The 25,855-nt window shown below is 38.5% G+C and overlaps 1 protein-coding gene and 1 non-coding gene across 3 annotated transcripts; both read right to left on the reverse strand.

Annotated features, from left to right (window-relative positions):
- Window positions 1-150: 150 nt before the first annotated feature.
- chrna1 (cholinergic receptor, nicotinic, alpha 1 (muscle)) lies at window positions 151-22,233 on the reverse strand. Of its 2 annotated transcripts, none has more exons than XM_052013803.1 (9): window positions 22,110-22,233; window positions 18,227-18,369; window positions 15,860-15,904; window positions 15,577-15,686; window positions 12,073-12,268; window positions 4,406-4,643; window positions 3,220-3,443; window positions 1,792-2,031; window positions 151-282 (listed from the first exon to the last, which is right to left on the reverse strand). In XM_052013803.1, the coding sequence occupies exons 1-9, from the start codon at window positions 22,162-22,164 to the stop codon at window positions 151-153; spliced, it is 1,383 nt and encodes a 460-aa protein (XP_051869763.1). In that variant the 5' UTR covers window positions 22,165-22,233. The 2 variants fall into 2 exon arrangements, with proteins under 2 accessions (XP_051869763.1, XP_051869772.1); XM_052013812.1 differs by having other exon boundaries at window positions 22,113-22,164.
- Window positions 22,234-23,862: 1,629 nt separating this feature from the next.
- On the reverse strand, window positions 23,863-23,935 carry trnam-cau (transfer RNA methionine (anticodon CAU)). The gene has a single exon. It is a non-coding gene; the product is annotated as a tRNA-Met (tRNA).
- Between the last annotated feature and the right edge of the window lie 1,920 nt (window positions 23,936-25,855).

The raw sequence follows: 25,855 nt of genomic DNA on the forward strand, positions 1-25,855 counted from the left end.
AAATACCCTAAGTACATTTCATTCTAAAACAAAGCCATCAATATATTTTGTAAAATGGACTACATTGGCAAGACTAAACCTATGCATCTTTTCTATAGAGGGATATCCATCCCCTATTTCAGTATTGCATTGATTGTTCACTATGATAATTTAGCCCTGCTGATTGAGTTCAATGAGACGGCTAGCAAACACACTAACTGTACCAATAATACAAACCAGCATGAAGACACCCAGCAGAATGTGATCAATCACCATTGCAACAAATTTCCATTCCTCTGCAGCCTAGTATTGAAGTAAAAAAACAAACAGATGTTATTTTCCATCTGTAACCATATTAAGAATCCTTCTGATTATTTTACGTCCTTTCTTTCCAAATTATCATTTAAATTTTAAACTTGATTTAGCAAAGAAACATTTGCCTTGAGAATACAATAATTTTCAATAAATAAAATGTGTTACTGATGTATAATTTGTATCAAATGCAGACAATGATGACTTTAATTTATAGAACACCTATAACCTTGTAAAATATTCCTTCACAAGAAAATAAATCAGACAGTATTTGGCTCTGAGCCGGAAAAGATGTCACTAATATAGGTAACTAATAAGTAAATCTTGGGGACTGCATTGGAGGATGAGAGGCAGAGACATTTACAAAGGAAATTCCAAAGGGCTGAAAGGGATCTAAAGAATTACTGCCGATGATAGGATGAAGGAAAATGGAGAAGTATTGGGGGAAAGCAGGTTTTTTGGGGAGTTATTGGACTGAAGGAAGCTAAAGAGTTAAGGAGAGGAGAAACAATGGCGCAGCATTGGAGTAGTTGGGAGATGGTTTAATAGAAGAATGAGAATTTTTAAATTGACATCTTCAGGTATCCAGAATCAATGAATACCAGTGATGGTAACTGGGACATGGTACAAGTTAGGATAACAGTAGTAAAGTTACGGTTTTCTATAGTTTGTAGAAGGTAGAAGTTGGGAGACCAGCCAGGACAACATTGGAATAACTGAGTTTGGAAATGAAGACACAGCTGACAGTTCCAGCAATTGATGGGCTAAGACTGAAAGATAGGCAATACTCATGGAGATAGAGGAAGGCAGTTTTGGTGGTGGAGAGGATATCGGGAAGAAGCTCATCCCAGGCACAATGAAATGCTGAGATTGCAAACAGTGTGGGTTAACTTGAAGCAGTCGTCAGGAAGTTGGTCTGAAGAAATGAATTTGTGGCAGGAAACAGATATCCCTTTGATTTTTCCAATATTTAACAGTCAAAGATTTATGTGCATTCAGTGATAGATACTGGAAGCCATGCTCATGGCAAAATAGTACTGAAGGGGTCAAGAGAAGTGGTAGCTGCAACTAGAACTTAGTACTGTATTGTACAGTGATGATGCTGAGAAGCATCAGTTAAATCCAAAGTAATATGTGTGCAAGGATAGGTCCCCAAGGAACTCAATAAGTAACAGAAGGGGAGCAGAAAGAGAAGCCTTGGAAGGGATTCTGTGACCATGAATCAAAGTTGTGCAAGGGTGGTCCTGTTCGGCTGGACAATAGATGAAAGACATTTCAGTAGGATGTTGTCGTCAATTGCCTCATAGGCTCCACACAAGTTGAGAAGGATGCAAAGAACAGTTACAGTCATTTAGGATGTCATTTGTGACTTTGATTAGGGTCTTTTCAGTGGTGTGGCAAGGACATCCTTAGTATATTATAAAATTTTCGAACCATATCAAGACTGTGCAACCATTATAGATATGAATTAAATATATATTAAGAACACAAAAATCTTACATTGCTTGATTCCTGATCAGACTTCATGTGCTCTGCAATATATTTGACTCCCTCAATAGCACTTTTGACATCTGGGTTTTTAATTAGAGGTGTTTGGAAAATTACACTTCCTGACACTTGCTTTCCAGAAATGTCAGAGATATCAATGTCCTCAGTAAATATCTTTTTCTCTTGCTTCTCCTTTGCTGTTCGTTTCATTGTTGAGAAAAACATGACATTGGGTATAGTATCAATAAAAATCTGTAAAACAAAATGACATAATAAAAATGTATATATATTTACTGAACAATATATGTTGTTACAAACAATTTCTCCACAACAACTTGCATTTATATAGTGCCTTTAACATTGAAAGTTTATTCTCCAGTACTCACATTGTTGAGATTAAAAAACAGACACCAAGCCATAAAATGGTATGTTAGAAAAAGGAACAAAACAATTGTTTGAAAAAGTAAAGGACCAGGAAAGTGATTAGGTTGAGGGCTCAGAGAGTGTGGGCCTAGGTAACTGAAGGCATCCTGTTGGGGTAAAGGGAGGGGAATATCTGTGCCAGAGCAGCGTCAAGCTTGGGAAAAGTTTTTGGCAAAAGTTGGTTATAGAGAAAGTGAGTCATAAAGGGGATTTAAATATAATGAGAATGTTATATATGAAGTACTGGAGATCCAGCAAAATGTGTTTTGTTAGCAAGGGCAAGTGTGATACCGGAGCAGGAATTCAGGCAGTTGAGTTAGCATGAAATTCGTCAAGAATAAACATGCAGCCAGGAAAGTTCTGGAACTATTGAGCTTGGATGTTAATTAGGTGCTAGTGAGGCTAATTAGAGTAGAATGATAGTTTGGAGGATGTTGTGGTGGTGGAGAAAATATGGAACCTTAAGCTCAACCCAAGTACAACAATAAGTTTGCAAATGGCCTGATCCAACCTAAGACAGTGGTCAGGGGAGGAGATTGATTACCGGCAAATGTGCAGCCCCTCTGGTGGAGGTTGAAGATGATAGTTTTAGTATTCACAGGTCCACACAGAATGTATTCACTCTAATGAGAGTCAATTTAAATAACAACAATTATTTCAAACAACAGTTGGAGCTGCACCTCCCTACGTTCTCTGTTACACTTATTACATTTCAAAGAGGAGCTGATCATCCAAGTGACAATGAAGTTAACTTTGCTGCCTTAAGCCAAGAGTCCTCACATGGGGCCACAGTGCTGGAGCTACAATGTTGATATGTTTAACAATAAAATCAGATGACTCTTAGTTGTATTGTCATATTACATTACAAACTCTTGATCCAACTGTTGTTTCTTTGGATGCTTTGTCATAAACTGAGTTCATAAATGGTTACAGCTGAAATTAGCAATTTTGGCTAGTTTCCTGGTTCTAAATGTTACTTCTAACTGGCTAATACTTTGAACATGAAAGATCGCTCACCTTTCGTACCCAATGCGGCATTGTATGTGTACTTGGAGAGCGATGGTGAGTATTAATTACAATGACAGTAATGACAATTGAACTGATGACAAAAATCATTGTAAAAAGCATGTATTTGCCAATCAAAGGCACAGCGCTGGAAGTTGAAGGGATCAACTCAACAATAACTAGAAGGAACACAGTCAGAGACAGCAAAACTGAAATACTCAAAGTCATCTTCTCACCTGCAAGAAAAACAGAAACCAGAGTTGTGAAAAACAAACATATGAAACAACAACAAGGAGACCCTCTCCCACAGTGAACCTATTTACAGCGAGACTAGGGAGAATTTTTAAATAGCTAAAATAAGACCAAGAAAACACATAGTTGCAGAATAAATGAGGGAGACTAACTATAGATGATGAGCATGAGCAAAAAAAGTGGAGATTATAAAAGTTGAATAGAAAGTTCATGTAAACTTGATGTGAAAGGATTATGAATTACTCTTTGACGGCAGACTAAAAATTAAATTATTTCAGAAAAATGGAGAATAAAAGTGAGGTACATGGCAGAATGAGAGGGTGAATATGAAGTATGGTGGGAGACAGTGTAGGGACAAATCAAGGGAAAGAACGAGTGACCAGACATAAGATGGATTGGAGCATGAATGTGTGACATTTAAGAATCTAGGAATGAAGGGGAGGTACATGAGGGAGCAAAGGAGTTAAGATGAGTACATGAAGGAGCACGGAGGTAAAGATGAGATATATAAAATTATAGAAATGAGAGTGAGGTGCATGAGAGAGCATGGGAATGAAGCTGAGTTCATGGAAGAATATGGGAACGAAGGGGAGGGGCAATGGTTATAAACTGGAGAAAATGCTGGTGAATGGGAGAAATCAAAACTAATAGCAATGAACAGTTGTGAATGAATCTATTTTACTAAAATGCTGCTGAATTATATATTGTTTGACAGTGATCACTAATGGACTGCTGAGGAAAGAGCTGAAGAGACATATTTGTAATGCCTGTGAAAACCAATTTAGAACACAGAAAATCTCTACAGAAGGGAAGGAGAAAGAACATAACAAATCAGAAATTGAAACAATCTCAAACTTGCATTTTATACTTCTGATAGAATGGAGTGACTTTTTCCCTGCAATAACTGCAAAATGTTGTTAAAAACTTTAACATATTCTTTCCGTACCTGAATCAGTTGGCAAGTAAAATACTAATCCAGTTAAGAAGGAAAAGAGCAGACAAGGAATGATGACATTCACAACAAAATAAAGAGGAATTCGCTGCATGATAAAGTGGTAGGTGATATCCAGGTAGGGAGTCTCAGGACAGCAGGTATAATACACCCAGTGCTTCCATCCACGATAATCTTTCATGACCCACTCTCCACTCTCCATAAAGGTACTCAAATCTGGGCGGTCACTTTCCTGAATAAGAACCAGAACATTGTAATCATGTATTATGTTTAACCAACAACTGAATTTATATTAGGGAAGGAGGGAGGGGAGGGGGGAGGAAGGGTGGAGGGGGAATGGGGAGGGGAAGGGAGGGGGGAGGGAGGGGAAGGGAGGGGGGAGGGAGGGGGAGCGAGGAGCTCTAATCATGAGATGTCAAGCATCATGACTGAATGGAGCAGGTTCAATGAACCAGATAGTCTTTTCCTGCAAGTCATTGTCATTTGTTCATATTTCAACCATATTAAATTATGTAGCTGTTATGTTATTTATTACTTACATATTCATTACTTTCCTTACTTCAGTGCTCATGTTAACTTTTACAATTATTTTTCTATTTTCAATGAGTTGCATTAAAATGTAGTAAATATAACTGGAAGAAAGATGGATCTGTTTTCTGGCATAAATCCATTTCTCTGACCCTACCTATCCATTAAGCTCTTGACCGTAGATGAGATTATTTTGTTAAAGAACAGTTTCAACTTGGACTAAGGATCTTGCAGGATGCTTTAATTGGCAGTAAGTTTCACTCTTGGTTTAGCATAACTAAAATGAAGCAGACAGGAATTCCATGGCATTACAGAAAGGTTGCAGCTATGTTATGCGGCTGGGGATTCACTGTATACAGCTTTGGGGAATACACCAGATATTATAAGCAAACACATTATTGTGCTGAATTAGATTGGCCTTATTAGCAAGTGTTTTGTTATTTAAATAACTATAAAATAATTGTTGACAAATATAGGCTATAACAATTAAAATTGAGATTATTAGATTTATTAAATGCATACATTTTAACTAAAATGTTCAGAAATACTTATAAGATATTAGTGTAATATATAACTTAAGCTACATTGTATAAATATGCTTTTTTTCTAATCCAGAATAATCATTTAACTATGTTTATTTTCTTGTCGGTATCAATAGATGGACAAGAAGGCACATGGCTGAGTTATTTAGGGTCAAGATATGCCCAGATACTTTGTATTTAATCTTAAAAGCTACAATATTACCTAATAAGCTATGATAGTTCATGTAAGTGAAAATTGTTGCATTGTAGCTGAGAATAATACTTATAGCACAGAAATGTGACATCATTAATACACAGAAAAATAGATGGTAGCATTGTCAAGGCAGCAATTTTTCTGTACTTTAGGATATAGAATCCTTCTCATATATTTCCTCTTAAGATATAAAATGTAAAATAGAAGTAGTAATATACAAGGAGTAATATATATCTCCAAGTTAGTTTGGTACAAAATATGAGTATCTTTTCCAAGGAAGCTTGGTATAAAATATAAAATGAGTATCCTTCAGAGGCTTGTCGTTTGAATGATGATAAAACATTAAACACCTTTGTTACAAAAATAGAATGCATTTTTATCTTAATTAGTTCTACGGAGAATCCTAAGTATAAGGAAATTAGGAGATGGGTGTCAGAAGAGGGGGACAATGTGATAGTTAAAATAATGGACTAAATTGCCCTGAACCTGACCTGTTGTGCAGACGTTGCCTGGATTTACTTTTCTCTGGATGCAGGCAGCTGAACGAATGGACCTCATGCACTTGAAAGGCAGCCTGTGAGGCAGAGAAGGTTCAGAGCAGTATGTAGGCCTCAGCTGGTGTACAGCTGGAGCCTGAGCCCTGACGGCTTTTAACAGTTTGTCACAGTCAAAGGCTTTTGAACAGATTTTAAATGTCCTGATAATTAAATACTAACATATAATTAAAAGCATTAAAGTGAGATGAAATATCTCAAGAACTTATCTCTGGCTGCAGAGTAAGTGGCCCCATTCAATGTTCATATGCCAACCAAGCAGCCCTCCCTTCACACATCAGCACCCCACTGCCAAACTCAATGGTGAGTGCATTGCCAGAGCAGAAGGTCAGATGTGCAGCGTCTTCTGTTCAGGACATTTTGGTCTTGCATATTTCAATCTGTGCATATGGAAGTTTGAGGTATACTGGACAGGGATGAGCTGAGTGTTAGTGATTGCCTATTGAATCATTAGATGTAAGTATGAATGATTCAGCTAATTTTCCAAACCTTGCGTTTTACGATATAGTTGTGCCACTAGAGGTCCCTCATGATCTTTGACAGTTTTAGTGTCAGTAAACAGAAAACTACTAACTTTAGTTTCATCTACAATAGGAGTGCCTGAACATTTGTGGTTGAAGAACCATTTTCACTTCCTGTATTTCCACTTGCATGGCATGTTAGTGTTGCAAGTCACTGAGCATGTGCAGTGACATCAAATGGAGTACAGTGTACATTTGATGACACCTGTACAATTTTCTACCATGAAACGGAAACCCACAAATGGCAATGGCTTTGAACACCACAGCAGGTCTTAACTGGAGGGTTGAGCCCTGCTTTGGCATTGGTAAAAAGGGTCTAATCATAGCTGGGTTTTGCTGGAGAGTCTGAGGACTCCATGTACTTCCAGCTAGGTGACTTCTTTAACTTCCATCACTTTAATCACTTCCATCACTTTAAGATGTCCTCAAGCAACTGATATCACCTTCCTCTCCTTATCCCCAATTCTCTCATAGAGAAGAACACCCCTCCCTATCATCTAACACCCCTCACTTCCTCTACAGATCCTCTCTCCAATATACCACCATGTCCTGATATAACCCATTTGACATCTCAATCCTCTCTCCAACACCCCAATCTCCACCAGGCTTTGATTCTCTCTCTGACCCACCATTCCCCACCCCCCCCCCTCCCCCCACAGTGTCCATGCTCTCTCTGACAACTTCCAAGTCTCTCTCCACCCTCTCTGGCAAGAGATGTCCACTTTCAATGGGGGTTCCATCAGGTCTGATGCCTTGAGCTTTGTGCGTGTGGAATATTTGAAACTGGGAATCATCCATCAGGCCAAACCCAGGGTTCTGATGGCCATTGTTTGAGTGTACCTGATTAAAAGCTTTCACAAGATTGGTACAATTTTTTTTTGCAAGTCCTCTCCTCTTTCCTGATCACATCCAGATTTGAGACCAGTAAATCCCTCATCCATCAGTTCATAAATGTACTCCTTTCCTGCTCATATTATTACTGTTTTCCCCTACTGGGCCAAGAGAAACTACAATAGAGACCATTAGTTCGAGGCATCTAATTGCCTTGCATTAAAACACCATTATCATGCTTATAACAGTCTTCTCAATGACAGACGATTTCCCAGTTCTTTAAGTTGCGCAATGTGACTGAAAATGTCTAATTTCTTTTCTGCCAAATATTTTCCATGAAACCTTCACAAATTGGTAAAACATCTGGAAATACGGAAATATTTAATATTTATAAACAGGGTTATTGATTATGACATACTGTACAGATCAGAGAACTGATATTTTCATACCAGAAAACTAAATGAAAACATATTACTGGTAGAGGATTGGAGCAGCTACAGAAGTACTAGTGCCTGCTGTGGAATCATAGACTTGTAATAATACAAAAGGAGCCATTTGGCCCATTGCATCTGTGCTGGCTGCCTGAGAAGATTTCCATGTGAATTCAAAAAGAGTAGACATGAAGCCTCCCCACCATGATTCCTGTCCCATTGTCTGCGAAAGATAAAGAGATATATAATTTATCGTTCTGTTGGTTTTTTTGTATCTTTGGGCTTAAGTTTAAAAAACTATAGACGAGAATTTCTGTTGCATAATGCAACATTTTTATCCACCATGTAATAGAATTTTATCAGAAACAATAACTGAACTCAGGTACTTGACATGAGCTCACACAATTCTGTAAATCACAGTGTGGTTCTTCCAGCATGTGACATACATACACATGAAGCTGTTGGGCACATACAGCGGCATTAATCAATGGACAATAAATGTCATATGTGCAGTTATTTTAACACACATGTATGATTTATGATTACTTTATGTGGGACACAACTGCAGACCCAGGTCTTAACCAGAGAAATACTTAGAGCCTTTGCCTACCTGAGCTGTTGCAGGGGAGCAGTGAGATAATTAATTGGATGCAGTAAAGATTCTTGCAGGATGGATCTTCTTTCTTACAGTAAGTTCCTATTCTAACATCCACAATCAACACCACCCTCCATCCCCTGCAATCCATCTCCACTCCATTCTAAAGTTTTTAAGGAGCTTGAATATCTGGTATCCAGCAACGTTCTACCTGTCAACATTCAATTAATTATCTCACTGCAACCCACTCCACAACCTTCTAACAGTTCCAACAGGTCCACAGATCTTCTCTTTGTTCCTCTGAGCTCCAATCTTCTTCTCAGCCCCCTCTCTGATCATCACCCTTGCAACTCTCCACCAATGACAATCTTCCCAACGCTCCCCCAGCAACAATCAATCTTCTCCAGTGACTATGTGCATTTTCACCCAAAACCACCATCTTCTCTCATGCATGCTACTCCCAATCATTTCCCCAACCCAACAGTCTGCTCCTCCCTGGTTCACTTCAACCATCTTGCCAACATCTCCCCACCTGAGACCTTGGCTTCACCCGTAGCAATTTACTCCCTGCAATCAAATCCTCTGTCACAGTGGGAGGTCACTAAGGCAAGGCCTATCACATGGATTATGCCTATACAAGCATGCAAAGCCTGAAATGTCTTTTGAGTGAGTAGAGCTGCTCCAACGTGTGAAAACATGTGTTAAAAACAATTATAGGCCCACTTCAAATTGCCCCTTAAAATAGCTGCACCTGAGGAAGGAAAATATTTTGGGAACCTTTTGCCTTGACAAAAATGCCTGTTCCTTGTGTCATATCCCAGAAATCACCATGCAATGTAGAGAGCAAAGAGTAGCAGTAGAAATATAAGTGCAAAACACATCATGTGATTATGCATACTTGTTATAAAGTAATAGAGTCATAGGACCATACAGCACAGAAACAGGTCTTTCAGCCCACTATGTTTATGCCAACTATTAAGTACCACTGTATGCAAATCCATTTACTAGTACAAGGTCTACAGCCTTCTATGCGTTAATTGACTGTTCATCAAGAGACTTCTTAAATGTCGAGACAGTATCTGCCTCCACCACCCACTCAGGCAGCACAATCCAGATGACAACCACCCTCTGGTAACAGAAAATTCTCCTCAGATGACATCTAAATCTGATACCCCTTACCCTAAACCTATGCCCTCTAGTTTTAGACACCTGTTCAATGGGGAAGATTACCTGCCACCTATCCTATTTATGCCCCTCATAACTGAATACTGATTCTGAAATTTGGGTGTAGTGGTTAGCGTAATGCTTTACAGCACTGGCGACCCAGGTTCAATTCCGGTCACTGTCTGTAAGGAGTTTGTACGTTCTCCCTGTGTCTGCGTGGGTTTCCTCCGGGTGCTCAGGTTTCCTCCCACATTCCAAAGACCTATAGGTTAGGAAGTTGTGAGCATGCTATGTTGGCACTGGAAGTGTGGTGACACTTGACAGCTGCCCCCAGAACACTCTACGCAAAAGATGCATTTCACTGTGTGCTTCGATGTACGTGACTAATAAAGATATCTTATCTTCTTATGAAATTCAGTGGCATAGATTTTCCTTTCATACAGATTCGATAAATTATTCGGTTTTGATCTGGGATTTGAGCATTCTCCTATCGCATATAACAAAATTAGCTCTGATAAGTTACAGAGTATGATCCTCAGGTTGTAACTAAAAGTGCCAAATCTTGCTGGCCTATTTCCTTTGCCCAGATTCACTGACTGCAGTTTCCCAACACTTATGGACCAGATATGGAGGGTCTACCTTGTTGGCCCAAGGCATCCCAGACCTCACCCTCATGAATGTCTGAAAAGCCTCAATGCCCCATACCCAAAACACATTGAAGATTCTGGCAGCCAGCAAACCCTTAAAACTTAAGATTTGCTAGCTGTAAATGTTCTGAGCATCATTTAATAATTGCCAAATATCTCTCACTATTATAATAGAAATATCCTAAAATAATTGAAAACTGATAATAGAGAAACAAAGGACCCCAGATGCTGGAATCTAGATGAAACAGGTTTTCTAAGTTGAGTCCTGACCCGAAACGTTGACCGCCTGCTTTTCTCCATGGATGCTGTCTGGCCTGCTGACTTCCTCCAGCATCATAGTGTTTTTCATGAAAACTGATAATAAAGGAAACCACCCTCAGCTTTGCCTCTTCAATTCTTGGAATCCTGTATCAGATCCAAACAGGCACTAGAAGTGTTCCAAATCTGTGAGTAGGTCTGGGACCTCTGCACTTGAAAGTGTCCACACTGAAGTCCAAGACCTGCTTCTGTTCACCAGTGAGATTCAGACCAATGTATGAGTATTTAAAGCATCATTTAAATGGGTAAATACAAATTGGATCATGATTATCCGTCACTGGCTTTCTTAACTACTGAAGAAGAAAGGAAAGTAAGGACTAAGTACAACAAAGCAATTTTTATGGACGGTCCTATGTTGAGAATTGTAATAGCCCACATCAATAAGCACAGTCTTTAATTGGGTGGCAGAGTGGTACTGCATGTAGTGCGGCATTGTCACATCTCCAATGACCCCCAAGTTTGATTCTGACTTCCAGATTGTGCAGAATTTGGACATTCTCCCTGTGACCACATGGTTTCCTCCTACATCTCATAGATGTGTTGGTTGTAAGATTAACTGTAAATTACCCCTAGTGTAGGTGGCTGGTAGGAAAATCAGAGGTGTATTAATGGGCAAGTGCAAGAGAATAGGTCACAGGGAAATGGGTGGGGGAATGGGATTTATGGGATTGTTCTGAGCCAGCAGAGACCTGATGGTCCAAATGGCCTCCTTCTATGTCATTGGGAAATATGAGGAAAATCAAAATTTCGTCCAAGTAGTTTCCAACTGTTTCATGAATTTGCTGATGTATTCAGTTCTCACTGATCTCTTGACAATCTATTATATACTTCCACCACTCAGTTTGTGAAGTAACTTCAAACTAAGTTCTCTTTTCAATCTCCCAAAGGCTATTTCCTCTTGTAAAATCTGAAACTATCACTAAAACAGATTTTCTAAGTTAGGTACAACAAATAGGGAACAATCTCACCAGCAGTGGAGCATCCCCAAAAAGGATATGCTAAATTTTCTATCCATGGGCAGAAAATTAGGAAGAATATGCATCTGCTGTGGGCCCTTTTGTATATACTGTGCTCAGTGATCATCCAATAGCCTTTGCTCGGCACATCAATAGATACTGGAAAAAATAGATCTGGATTGTTCATAACTGAGAGATACAGGCTTGACTCATGTCTAAAGAATAGACATTTAGACAAATAGTGAAAGACTTCCAGTATAATTCATCCCAATATAGACCAATACCTGAAGAAGAGGTATTACGTTTCACATGCACAGAGAGTGCTCAATTTTATTTAAGATTATATAAATGGCAACATTTTTAATGAAGATTTAAACATACCGGAGATATGGAAACTTTTGTACCATCGTATGTCCATATTCCCAGCTTCATGCTGCAATTTTGTTGATCAAATGGGAAATGTGTTACAATAATTTCACAATAGCTTTTGAAAATTGCCGGAGGTGTCCAGATTATTTTTCCTGTATATTCCAAAAGTACTTTGGTCATGTGAACAATGGCAAAATCACCATCAGCACTGTAAGAAGACAAAACAATTTTTACTGAAAACTGTAATGCTTTTGGCAAATAGAAACATTCAGATTAACTTGCTCTCCAGGAAACTAGCTTCATTAACTAGTAAGAGATATCTATGAACATATATTAGTCTCTTGTTAAATTCTGTTACTACTTTCAGACCATGATTATAAAATGGAAACAAAGCACATAATCTACACTTGCCTTCTGAATTTTAACATTGTACTAATAAATTACTATATTAATATGATATTTTTGTTTTGCTGATTTACAACTGTTTTTCAATTCATCATTTTTATATGCATTTTGCCTATGCTTCTCAAAAGATAGTAAACCTAATAATTCTTGTAGCTATTAAAAATATATCCATCATGGAGTATCTTGACTATTACAGTGACATTCTCAACCAATCACATGTGGGAGATCACATGATACTAAGACAATACAGCAGGAGTTCGGGAAGTACACCTATTAGCAGATTGACTGTGGAGGTGCCCATGTAACAGAGACAGAGTAAGGCCTCAGCTTGGAGGGCGAAGTTACCCAGGAGACCAAGCTCGTAATGAACTAAAAGCTGGAGGCAGGGGTGCTAGAGTGATGGGAGCTTTGTATCTGCCCCTGTTGCCTCCCTGGGAATTTTGGAGTGCAACTGGGAGGACAAAGATCCTGGAGGTGGATCCTCACCTCAGACTGGAAACACATTACCTGCAGAGGAGTGCTCAGAGGAAGAGGAATCCTAGCAGGGAACATCCCAAGTTTGTAATTGCAAATTACCTGATCCACATCATGCTGGGTTTCCTCTCAAAAATGCAGGATCCCAAAAGGAGGGCTCTTCCTCACTCTCATACCTATCTCAGTCCCATCAAGTGACAGACCAATGGAGTCACACTACAAGGAGGCAGACTGAATCTTTCAAAGTGCCACTTACTAACTAAGTTTTATTACTGAATTCAACAATTTCTTATCTTCCTTTTACTCCTATTTCAACTTGGTTTAAATATTTGAAAAATAAATCTGAACATTACTGGGAAATTAATCTTCATATTCAAGGGTCCTGGAACAATACAATGTAAACCTAATAAGGGAAGTAGCTATCTTAGATTTGGTAATTTCATAGCAAAGAATCATCTGGGAAAATGTGATCATAATATGATGGAATTCACATTCAGATTGAGAATGACATATTAAGTCTAAATTGGTCTAAAGCAGACTGAGAAATTAGATTGAAAGGTAGATAAGTTGTGTTGGAAATCTATGTAAATATATTTCATGATTCTCAGTTTCCATTGAGAAACGAAGACAGTGGGACAAGTGATCTAATTGTGGTGGATCAGAAGTTAAGGATCATTTTAAATGGAAAGTCTTAGAAGGTTGATTTAGAATAGTGGTTGGTCTGAGGAATGAAAGAATTTTTTAAAATAGTTTAAGAATTGATAAAAGAGAGTAAAAATAATGTAAAGCTGCAAGGAATGTAAAACATTTTAAGAACTTCTAGGAGTAGGTGCTCTACATGTTCCCTTAGATTTTGAAACGGGGAATTAATAACAGGAAATACTGAAGTGGCAGAGACATTAAACAAATATGTTAGTTATCTCCACAGCAGACGACTTTAAAAGCATTCCAACAACAGTCAGAAACTAAAGCCCAAATGAAAGTGAATATCTTAAGACAATTAATATCACATAAAAACAATAGACAAACATGTAAGAGAAAGGGTTGACAAAGTCCCAGGACCTAAAGCCTTGCATTCTAGGATTCTAAAAAAGGTAACTGCAAAGATGGTAGATGCATTAGTGTTATCTCCCAAATTTCCCTTTTTCCGGAATAGTTTCACGGATTGGAAAATAGCAAATATAAAGTACTATTCAGGAAAGAAGGGAGAAAGAATAAAAGGAACTTCAAGTCAGTAGCCTAACATCATTGCCAAGAAAGTGATGAAATTCATTACTGACAAGGTGATAATAGAGCATTTAGAAAAGGGTACCCGATTAGTCAGAATCAACATGAATTTATGAAAGAGAAGTTCTGTTTAACAAATTTATTAGACTTCTTTAAGGATGAAACTAGTAGGATAAATTAAAGGAAGTCAATAGATATAGCGTATTGAGATTTCCAAAAGGCATTTAATAGGATGCCACATAAAAGGTTTTTTGCACAAGGTAAAGTCAAAGAGGGTTAAGTACTACGGCGAATTTGTTCTCAGACAGAAAACTAAGAGCATGAATTTTACAACTTAACAAGCTATAATGAGTGGGTGTCCCAAGGATCAGTGTGGGTCCAAAGTGACTTACAATTGATATTAATTACAGGTGAGTGGACCAAGTGCAGAGTTGCTAAGTTTTCTGATAATACAAAGATAGGTAGAAAGTAAGTTGTGATGAGGACATAAAATATCTGCAAAGGCATATCGATAGCTTAAGTGAATGTGCAAGAAATCGGCAGATGAAGTATAATGAATGGAAATGTGAAGTTATCCACTTTGGTCTGAATAATTTAAAAAAGCCATGTATTGTTTGAATGCTAGGAGACAATTAAAAGTTGGTGTTCAAAATGTCAGCAAGCAGGCATGCTGGTAATTAAGGAAAACAGAATGTTAGTTTTCACTGCAAGTACAGGAGTCAGGAAGTCTTGTTGCAAAAGTACATGCTTTTAATGAGACCACACCAAGGGTGCACAGCACAGATTTGGTCTCCTTATTTTTAAAAGCATATGTCTGTCTTGAAGACTGTACTATAAAGGTTCACTAGATTGATTCCTGGGATGTGAGATGAGGGAATTGCTTTTTGAATGGATTTATGCCCTCTGGAGTTTTGAATAATGAGAGTTGATCTCATTGAAATATATCAGATTCTGAGAGGATGAGAGCATAGATGCGGTAAGGGTATTTTCCCCATTCTGAGAGTCTAAGATTAGGGAATATACTAACAGGATAAGGAGTTAACTACTTAAGACTGAGATATGAAGGAATTTCTTTTCTTATGGGGTTATGGATCTGTGATCTTCGCAACCCCAGAGAACTGCAAATATTGAGTTATTAAACATATTCAAGATTGGGATATTAATATTTTTGGACTACAAGGTAATGGATAAAAGAGAATGGGCAGGAAAATGGTGTTGTAGCCAAATATCAAATCAGACATCATCTCACTGGATGGTAGAACAGTAGAACTGACATGCGTGACCAAAATTGTCTACTGGTGCTCTATTTCTCATCTTCTTTCTTCCAAATGCCAGTCATCAATTAAAACCTTGAAAATGCCAGGATTTCTAACCCATATTTGTACTTCCTAAATATTGCTGTTTACTTACTTGTTGTACAGAACAATATCTGGCAGCCAAATGTCAGAAGAAGGCACCCTGATCCTTTTAACTCCACCATAATCAGATGGATTCCAGCGAAGCTTCACATCAACCCATTGCTAGAGAAGAAACAACTTACAAATGTCAGTTCAATAATTCCAACTACTTTTAAATGTGGCTAGGCAACAATAAGTACTACTTTGCAGAGTCATTACAAATCTATTTAAGCATTTAGCAGAAATGTTTTTACTAACATTGAAACATAGACCTGAGGGAATAAAAAGCTATTTACCTGCCTTAGGCGCACATTTGTTTCCACAATTTGATTTACTTCATCCTAATGGAACAATAGTAGAACTTTAGCCAAAATATACTATTATTATAAAAAAAAATCAAACCCACAAACAGTTACGAAGAGTGCTAAAAATATCAATTTCAGGTACTTTTGCCATTCTACAACCATAAACATTGAAAAGTGAATTTGTACAAATAATTCCTGTGCATAATGATGAAGGTAAAAAGATCTTAATTTCAAATATAAAAATGCAAATGCAACAGATGAGAACATTGACCTTGATAGAAATGATACTAATTTTTGGACATTTCAGAATAATGAAAGAAAAATAGTCTGAAGATACGATTATTTTAAATAACATCAAATGCTGGCTCTCCACTTAGCCCTGTAATTGTAAACAATTTCCAGACTATATTTTGAAAATTTTAAGTAAATTTTGTGTTTATACTGTGAAATTTCTGAGAACTACAAATGGTTCTGTTCAAATGACTGAGTAGCTAATCAGTGCACGATCTACCTATCTTGGTTTCTGATGCTAAAGCAGAACAGTCACTTTTCCAAACAAAGATTTGGCTTCTCTGAGATCCAACTGCTAATTCCCTAATTTAAATATAGCTAAACATAGCACTTCATTTATAATTTCCTTATTTAGTCTTTGGAATGGCCTGAAAGTAAATTAGAGGAATAAGTACAAGATGCAACAACAGTATCAACTGATGAAGTTTTACACTTAAAGACTGTAGAAGTTTGAGTACTAATTACTGCTGCTGGAACTGATGTTACATCATGACTTTCTATTTTGCAATTATTATGGCCAAACCTGGACTAGTTTCTGACTGCCTGTGCGAGTATGAGACTGCTCACAAATGTTGTATCCCACCCACCACAGTGGATGCTCTGCAGAACAGCTTTCCCATTTCTTGTAAATATATTACGGAGGAGGAGCAGGAAAGGATGGAAGGAAAGACTTAAAGCAACTACCGCCAAACTAAAGAATTTGTAGTTGATGTGACTCCATTAAAAACCTCAATGAGGAGGTGTACACTGCCAGTTACTCCATGGAAACTTGACGCCAAAATCATCTCATTTTGACAGTGACAATGAGGTGAGGCACTGTAAACATGCACTGAAATGGAACAAGTCCACTTCAGCAGCTCTTAATACAGGCCATCCCTGAGCTACAAACTCCCGACTTATGGATTCTTCTACACACGAACAAGCTCCCATAATATTATTAAATTCAAAAGTCTGACATGCATACATATGTTCGTTCCTACAAATAGCAGAACTAGTTTCCTCTCTCTTTCCACTTTTAGTCTTATGTGCTATTGATGCCATTCATTACACACTGTGGAGGTATGGCTACCATATTAAGTAATTTTTGTGTATTTTTGTATGACTTGCATCATACCAGAACCATCTCTCTGTCCACACACCTTTGGACCCCATCTCAAATACTGGACTAATGAGAGAGCTGGATGCTGGGCCATCAGGATTTCTGAGCAATATAATGTTAGGTTATTGGAGTTTTATGTATTGTGTACCACAAAGCTGGGAAAAGCCCTGTACTCCATTCTTATGACTCGTCATTTCATAGGGAATGTATCTCCTCACTGGGCTCCATAGTCAACTCCTCATAACGGAAGAGCTGCTTGTGATTGGCATTGTGCCCAAGTGTGCTCAACCTCTTGCATGCAAAATAATTTCTCTCCAACAAACTTGAGTAAATTATGCAAAAAATTAACAATTGTCAACCCTGGGTGGCATTACCAGATGTGCTTAATTCTTTCTTTGGGACAAGTCGTAGTAAATTTCAACCATCGTGATCCAACTCTGTTCCAACTCATTTTTCTGCATATTCTTTTATTACTGTTGCTAAGCTTGGAATGATTATTGCTACCAAATAGCAGTCCACCCAGTGATATGGAATGATGCCCATGCATCATCGAAAGGATAAAATTACAATTAAAGGGGCTAGAGGAACCCTAGCAATGATTCTGATCTGCCAACACTACAAAGGGAGATGTTCAAGCAGAAATGGAGGAGTAATCTTTACTCCTCAATGGATATAAAAGTGTTGCACTTTGCACTACTTTTCAGGTGTTCCACAGACCACCCATCAAAATTGTGGTGGAATATTGGGTGATCTTTTCCAGAGTTCCAGGGTGTTTGGATCTTCCATAAGTTCTAGACTCTAGTAGCTGAAGAGAAAGCCCATAACTTTTAGAATTTAGTACTAAAATACAATTCTGTAATTATGTTGGATAACATCAATGTTATTTAGCTGATTTTTCCTGATTATTTGCTGTAATCTTATATAAAGTTGGTAGTACAATTAAACTCTGAAGTATTTTGGGTTCATACCACATTGATGAGTTGAATCAGCTGCAGCCCCACTGTAACATTTACAAGGTGCTTGTGATTCTCCACTGGACGAATCACCTTGTTATAGTTTTGGAATAAATTAGCCACCAAACGTGTTTCATGTTCAGAAGCCAGCACCAGACCTGAGAAAATACAAAAAATATATTTTGGAAGATGTCCTTTATCATAGAATCTCTGTAACCTTCAATTTTCATCGTAGTTTTTCAAGTGAGAACTGGGCTTTTAAAATTTCTATCACTGCACCACTTCCCTACTTTGCCTCATTTATTTGCATCTTATTTACTCTTTCCTTTCTTCCACTCAGACTGTTCACTATTCCTTGGCCAAAAGTAGTAGTTAACAGTATTGTTAAACTGGCTGCCAGTTGATAAGAAGGAATCCTTTGCAATGACATTTTTCTGTCCATCTCCTGGTCCATGGAAAAAGCACTTAGTCTTCATTCTGAACTTATTTCAATGGCTTATCTACACCTGGAGAGTCATGGACTTCCTCTTACACTCTTGTGCTTTAAAATGTATTTTTCCCAGAAAATGAATTGTATTTGACAGTGTTACCTTCACCTTTACACCACTAACACCAGTCTTTATGTTACCACCAACTCCTATGACCATTCCATTTTCTAGAAATTTTCAAAGGGAATATCCAGCATACCATAGGGATAACTTTCCATCAACTAACTGTGGAAAAGACCAAAACTACTGTGTTTGGTCACAGCCACAAACATCTGTTAGCCACTGGCTACATTCTTCTCCTTGGCAATTGTCTGAAGTTAAACCAAGACTGTTCACAACTTTGATGTCAAGTCTAACCCTGACGTGACCTTTGGACAACATGTTCATGCCAGCAGTAGGACTGCTTATCCCCTTGAAAGGATCTGACCCATCTACTGCTGAAACTTATATCAATGCCTTTCTTATTCTCAGACAGCAATTTTTAAAGTGTATTAATTTCTCAGGACGTGAATGTCACTGGTAAGGCCAGTATTTATTGCCCATATCTACATGTTCTTGAGAGAATGGTGGCAAGCCCTTCCAGTGAATGTGCTCCCACTGTGCTGCTGGGTAGGGAGTTCCAGGATTTAGACATGACAAGAATGAAGAACAAGGTTATATTTCCAAGTTAGAACAGTGTGAGACTTTGTGTTTGCGCTTCGTGCACCTGTGCCCTTGTCTTTCTTGATACTGGTGCTCACAGCTTTGGGAGTCCAGGCCAGTAACTTGATAAGATAAGGTTTCTTTATTAGTCACATGTACATCGAAACACAGTGAAATGCATCTTTTTTGCATAGAGTGTTCTGGCGGCAGCCCACAAGTGTCGCCACGCTTCCAGTGCCAACATAGCATGCCCACAACTTCCCAACCCGTACATCTTTGGAATGTGGGAGGAGACTGGAGCACCTGGAGAAAACACATGCAGACACGGGGAGAACATACAAACTCCTTACAGACAGTGGCGGGAATTGAACCCAAGTCGCTGGCGCTGTAAAGCATTACACTAACCACTACACTACCATGCCTGCAGCGCATTCTGTAGATTGAAGCCATTGTGTGACTGTTGTGGAGGGAATGAATGTGTAGGGTGTTAGATGGGGTGACATTCAAGCAAACTGCTTTGGCCTAACTCTATTAGAGTAACACTCATATAGGCGGAATGTTCCATCATACTCCTGACGTGCCTTGTGGATGGTGGAAAGGTTTTGAGGTATCAGGAGGTGAGTCATGTGCAACTGGATAAGGGCAGGGATGATTGACCTCCAATAATCACAACAGTTTTCCTTTCTACAAGGTATGAACTCCAACCAGTGGAATGTTTTGCCCTTGATGCCTGTTCCAGTGCCTTCCCTCCCTCTTGCATTCATAAACTCGAGGGTGTCCAAAACTCTGCTGCCCGCGCTCTAACTTAAACCATGTCCTACTCACCCATCATCCCTGGTCCTGCAGCCTTGCACCATGTCCCAGTTAAGTAACACTTCAACTTTAAAATTCTCATCCTTCCAAAACTCTATGATCTCCCCCAGCCCTATTACTTTCTGGTATATTTTCACTGCCCTAATTCTGATCTTTTGATCATCGCTGAATTTAATGGGTTTACCACAGGTACCTTTAATTGCCTTAGTATCGATCCTAAGATTCTAAATTCTTCAATTCTCTCCTTCTCCCTCTCTGTCTATCATTCCTTCCTTCAAAACTGCTTCTTAAAAGTCAACCTTTTGAAAATCATTTGCCCTAATACCTTACATGATTTGACATCAAAAGTTTTATTGTAAACCTTCTGTGAAGCACCTCAGCACATTTTGCTGCATTAATTGTTAAAGATGCTCATGTTGTTGTAGTAATATGCACTAATTATTAGCTGAGATTCAAAATGAACCTTCTATGACTGATTTCTGAAATTAGGACAGAATGTTCCAGGTGGGGTGTAGCTGAAATGGTGGGGTGGGATGGTGTTCCTCAATATCCACCTGTTACTTCAACAGAAGATCAGCAGAATCCAAAATGGAAATCATGCAAGGAATCATTTACTGTGTTTCCCCGGCATTTCTACAAACCGGTCTTCAACAGGCCATTAGAAGAACCCTCTTGGAAATTACTGGTCTCAATATCAAACATTGGTTTTTCTCATATTTACAAGGTTTCTTTTTAGCGAAGACGAATTATTTTGTCATTCATCAATTGACCATTGATTTTATTCTGTCATTGATTACATTTGGTTCCGAATTGACTGTCAAATTCACATATGGTTAGTTCAGTAAAGATTTTATTTTCCTAACCGATATAATTGAGTTTAAGTACATGCAGAGCTGAGAAAATAGATTTTAAATTTCTTAATAGCAATAATTAATGTTTCTATTATTTCAGCTGATGTTATAAAATCTGATATGATTTTAATTTAAATATAGTATTGAATTATTATTGCCTAATACCATTTCCTTTCATGAATTCTAGATGCTGTATGTATTCAATTGCTATTTTAACACTCAGGAAGAATTAGAGCACGGATTACTCCACATGTCACATTGCAAAACCTCAAACAGCTGCCGTGTATCCATGAAAGCTTTTGAATAAATAAATCTTTAAAATGCAGTCCAACCTTTAGTCAGAAGATGTATCAAATTTCAAGAAACTAACCACAAAGTTCCAAAATAAACCCACTGATTTTCAACGTCTTATTTATTCTGTATGAGGAACAGAGAGACATGAATAATATTAGCATATAACCTTCAAGACAACCTCCGTTAACTCACATTGGCTTGTCAAACCTTGAATAATATACTGATTGCTTAAATGAATCAAAAGTTTGATTAATTCAGCCTGATTATTTAAAAAATTATCCTAAGCCCTCATAACATGCCACTATGTCGCATTCCAGAATCATTACTATTGCTATCACAGAGCGACTATTTCCGCTGTGTAACATGAATCCTGCATATGCTGACCAATCCCTCTCCCCAGGCAGACTCCATCTAGTGACCTTGGATAAACATTCACTATTCCAGCCTCTCAGCAGAAATTCAGACCATTCTCAAACAATGAACTCTCACCGAAATATGGAAAACGATCATGCTGTATCATAGTATGAACTTCATATAAAATTAATAATATAAAACAATCATTTGAAATTCCAGATTATAAAACACCAGCTATCTTTACAAAGTATCCATTCATAACTCGGATATCAGAAATTTTTATCATGGAAATCCAGGAATAGAACCAGGCAGCACATGCAACTGTCAATCTGAAACACCAAACACTTCTCTGGACATTTCCAAATTAAACAGTATAAAACTAGAAAAAATATGAAACAGTTAGAACACTCTGTAGCTTGCAACTGAATAAAGCCAGCATAGATTTGATGACCTTACCACCACATGAAAATAACAGTAGCATCAACCCTACATGCCAATAATTGCACAACATCTTTCTCCAGCTTTCAGTATTGGGCTTTTCAAGCAAATCTGCCACTTCCAACAACTAAACTTGATCAACTTGTTAGGTTTTCTGGACTTCTGAGTGCAGCTCTTTCCTAGTGAAGAGGTGAGCTGGTTTCCTGCCTTTTTGACTCTCCGTTCCACTCTTATGCCACCTGTTTCAGTGACATCTGATAGCTGCCAAGTGGGGAAATAGGGGAGGGTTTAACAAACATGCCAGCAGTTGATAGTTGTGAAGGAGATGCCTTAGGAAGAACTGAAAACAATGAGCAGTATTCAAGCAGAATTTGCACAATGAATATCATTTATGTTAATGGTGGGTCATCACGTCTGCTTTCCATTAAAGTGGACCATTGATCCCACCCAAACACCCAGGTTCAGTTCTTTACATTGTTGAAGGTGGGCAATGAATACAACAGCTGTGATATTGAAGTAATTTTTTGGTGGGGGAAGAGATGACAAGTGGCTTTGGTGGAGGGGTGTGAGAAGAGATGTGATGATATCTTGGGGAGTACGTGCAGAGTGAAAGACAAAGCATCAGAAGCTGGGAAGTGGGGTTTACAATGATTAGTTCTGAGAGTATTGTTGTCACAATTTATATCAAGGATTCAGAATTTGGAATTTCTAAATTTGCAAATGATACCAAATTAAGAAGAATTGTCAACACACCAAAAGACCTGTAATGGCTAATGAGAAAACATTAATAAACTTGCCATTTGCCTGTAAAATTCTCAAGTTAGTTCCAACTTAGATGAGGGTGAAGTATCATATTTGCGTCGGAAAGATAACAAGATCCCATATTAGTTAGCGAACGGGAGTATAAATGTGATAGAGAAGCAAAGAGGTCTGACAACAGAAATATTGAATTCATTAAAATTGCAAGAAAGATCAATGAGCCCACAATAAAAACAAAGAGATAGGGATCATTTCTTGAGGGATAAAATTGGAGAGTGAAATTGCTGTATTAAACTTTTTTTGGTTAGGTCAGAACTTGGAAGTACTGAGTTAAGAAAAAGAGCAGAAAATATCCAGTTCTGTTGATATGGGGACAGAAACCCAGTCATGATCTTGATGAATGACTAAACAGGTTCAAAGATCCAGATGGCCTCTTCCTACTCCCGTAAAAAACATCACCTTAAAGTTGAAAATCAAAAATACTTCAAATGCTGCCCTTCAAATATCTCAAAGGTTAACTCTATTTCTCCTTCCCCAGAGCTTTATGACCTGTTCAGTATTTCTAATTTATCACCTCAAGAATTGTTTGCTTCCAGTGTAACAGAGCAGAATATCTTTACCAATATATATGGGCCTGTTACCACTCTTAGGAAATCTGCCGAATGAATTCTCCGTCCGGCCGACAAATAAATAAACATTTTCCAGTTAAAACGCACAAAGCTAGTGGAGAGGTGTAAATCAGAGGCATGGGCCTCACCAGTAAACACAGAATAAAAATGTATAAACGTGAAGGTATGGGGGCGCGCAATCTTACATTTGCCCCATTAAGGCAAGGACTCGCGCGAACTCCACCACAAGCCGTTATCACCCTGTGAAAACAATTGTGGTGCGAGGAAGTACAATGAAAAATCCAAATAATAAAGATCCACGTTGAGCGGGAAGAGGTTAAAATACGTGTGCAATATTCTAAAACATCCCAAAAAACAGTGCAACGCTGTCTCAGAAAAAGTTGTGCCCCGTGTGAGGATCGAACTCACGACCTTCAGATTATGAGACTGACGCGCTACCTACTGCGCTAACGAGGCTCTGCGCAGAACCCGCCAGCAGACTCTATGTAGCTTAAGACAGACTGTGTTTTTCCATTTTAGGATATTTCCTGAACATTTCTATCACTGGAGACCAATTTTTTTTCCGGGCAACGGTCACTTTACCGACGTTTCCTGTAATGCATCATTTCTTCCAACAGGTTTAATAATCAGAGTCTCTGCCCCACCGGCTGTCCTTATATAACTTGTCCCAGCCTGCGCTCGCGGCCCCGGGTTTTCCGCGAGCCGGGGTCCGCAGCTGCACCGCAAACCAGCGGCTGCAACAAGATCTTCACAAGGCAAGTCTTTCTACCAACATAGTCAATGACTCATGACGATAAAACGGAGATGGGATTATTTGCACACTTAATATTACTGTCGGCACCTTCCTTTGCTGACTAGTAAGAGAGTTTGGGTAATATTTCTAAAAGTAAAGATGTGGGTAGCAAGATTGGTTCAGTGAACAAGTACCACCAGAATGATGTAATATTTACAGCATCCAAGCATGAAGTAAAATACTGATTAAATACATTATCGGGCCTGACTATACAACATTTAAACAAACTTTACAACATTAGCAACACATGACACAAATGAACTTAATTGGCCCTAAACGGCCACATTATTTCACCCTATTTGTTCCACCCATTCTTCTACCTGGGCTAATTTGTTTCTCTCTTTCTCAATTCTGATGAATACCCTCTGGTGTTTTGCCCTCGGGTCATTCATATTGTTGGTGAATGTTGACAATACTCTTGGCCACTCCATGGGGCCTGCAGGGGTCGTTGTGAACTGGCGCTGTGTGCCAATTTTCCTCAGTGTGTGCAAATCCACGAAATCGCCATTCTTTACACAAATTTGGAACTCTTCTAGTGTTTTTCTTTCAGGTTCAGAGAGCAAAGGGGAAATTGATTTGTGCTGATCAACTTTGCCTTTGTACACAGTACCTGATTTTCTTTTCCATGAAAGGCAAAGCAAAGAAAACTGGGCCCAAGAGACTGCAGATGCTGGAATCTGGAGCAAGAGCAACAAACAGACTGGAGGAACTCAGTGGGTTGAGCAGCATCTGTAGAGGAAAAGGAACTGTTGACATTTCTGGTTGAAACCCTGCATCAGGACTCAGCAGGACCCAGTGCCAAGTGGGCTGCCAATCTGCTATAAGCCCATTTCTTGCCCGTGACTTTGGGCCACTGGAGCAGTGAGTGAAGTCTTCAGAATACCATAGTGACTACTTCAAATACATCACAAAAAGAGAACCAACAATGATGAGCAAGAACAATCACCAAGATTGAAAATTTAGAAAATACAACTGGTAAAACTGATGGACTGGAACACAGGAATGACAAATCAGTGACTCCATCTGTAAGATGATTATGTTGCAGCTGTTGTGAAAATACCGGAACTCTGTAATCAGATATGTGGATATCAGATTAGTTTAGGTAAGGATGTCTCAGAAAGAAAGGATCAGGATAGTCTCCTTTCCTTGGTCTTTTGGTCTGTGCTGCATTTCCCAGATGCTGGTTTGATAAATGTCCCAATTAAATTCTTTATTCCTCTGAAGTTGCTTATCTCCTTCTCAAATATCATGATGGGAGTCATTGCCCATGTGATGCTGATAAATCACATGAAACTACAAAGCTACAAAATATAAATTTAAGATTACAGAGAAGTTGAACCCAGTGATGTATTGAGGACTCAGATTTTATTGATTTCAAGACCAATTTGATTGGGTTTAAATTTCCAAAGCCAATGCCACTACTACAGGTGATTTTTAGTGCTCACCTTACACTGCATATGAAACACATTTGGAAAATGGGTTCATCATTCTAAATACAAATGGCTTATCATCAGCAGGTGGAACAAATGCAGTTGAGTGGACAAATAATATGCTAGAAAGTAATGGGCTGAACTGTGCTTGAC

Source organism: Pristis pectinata, chromosome 1 (genome assembly GCF_009764475.1).
Source record: "Pristis pectinata isolate sPriPec2 chromosome 1, sPriPec2.1.pri, whole genome shotgun sequence".
NCBI lineage: Eukaryota > Metazoa > Chordata > Chondrichthyes > Rhinopristiformes > Pristidae > Pristis > Pristis pectinata.

Bases quoted from the DNA above. Each gene is read 5' to 3' on its own strand.
- chrna1 (XM_052013803.1), bottom strand. From the start codon at position 22,164: ATGTTGTGCAATTATTGGCATGTAGGGTTGATGCTACTGTTATTTTCA. The intron at 12,269-15,576 runs GTAAGTAAACAG...GTCTTCTTACAG, and splicing joins GATATTGTTCTGTACAACAA to TGCTGATGGTGATTTTGCCA. The intron at 283-1,791 runs GTAAGATTTTTG...CTTCAATACTAG, and splicing joins CTGATCAGGAATCAAGCAAT to GCTGCAGAGGAATGGAAATT.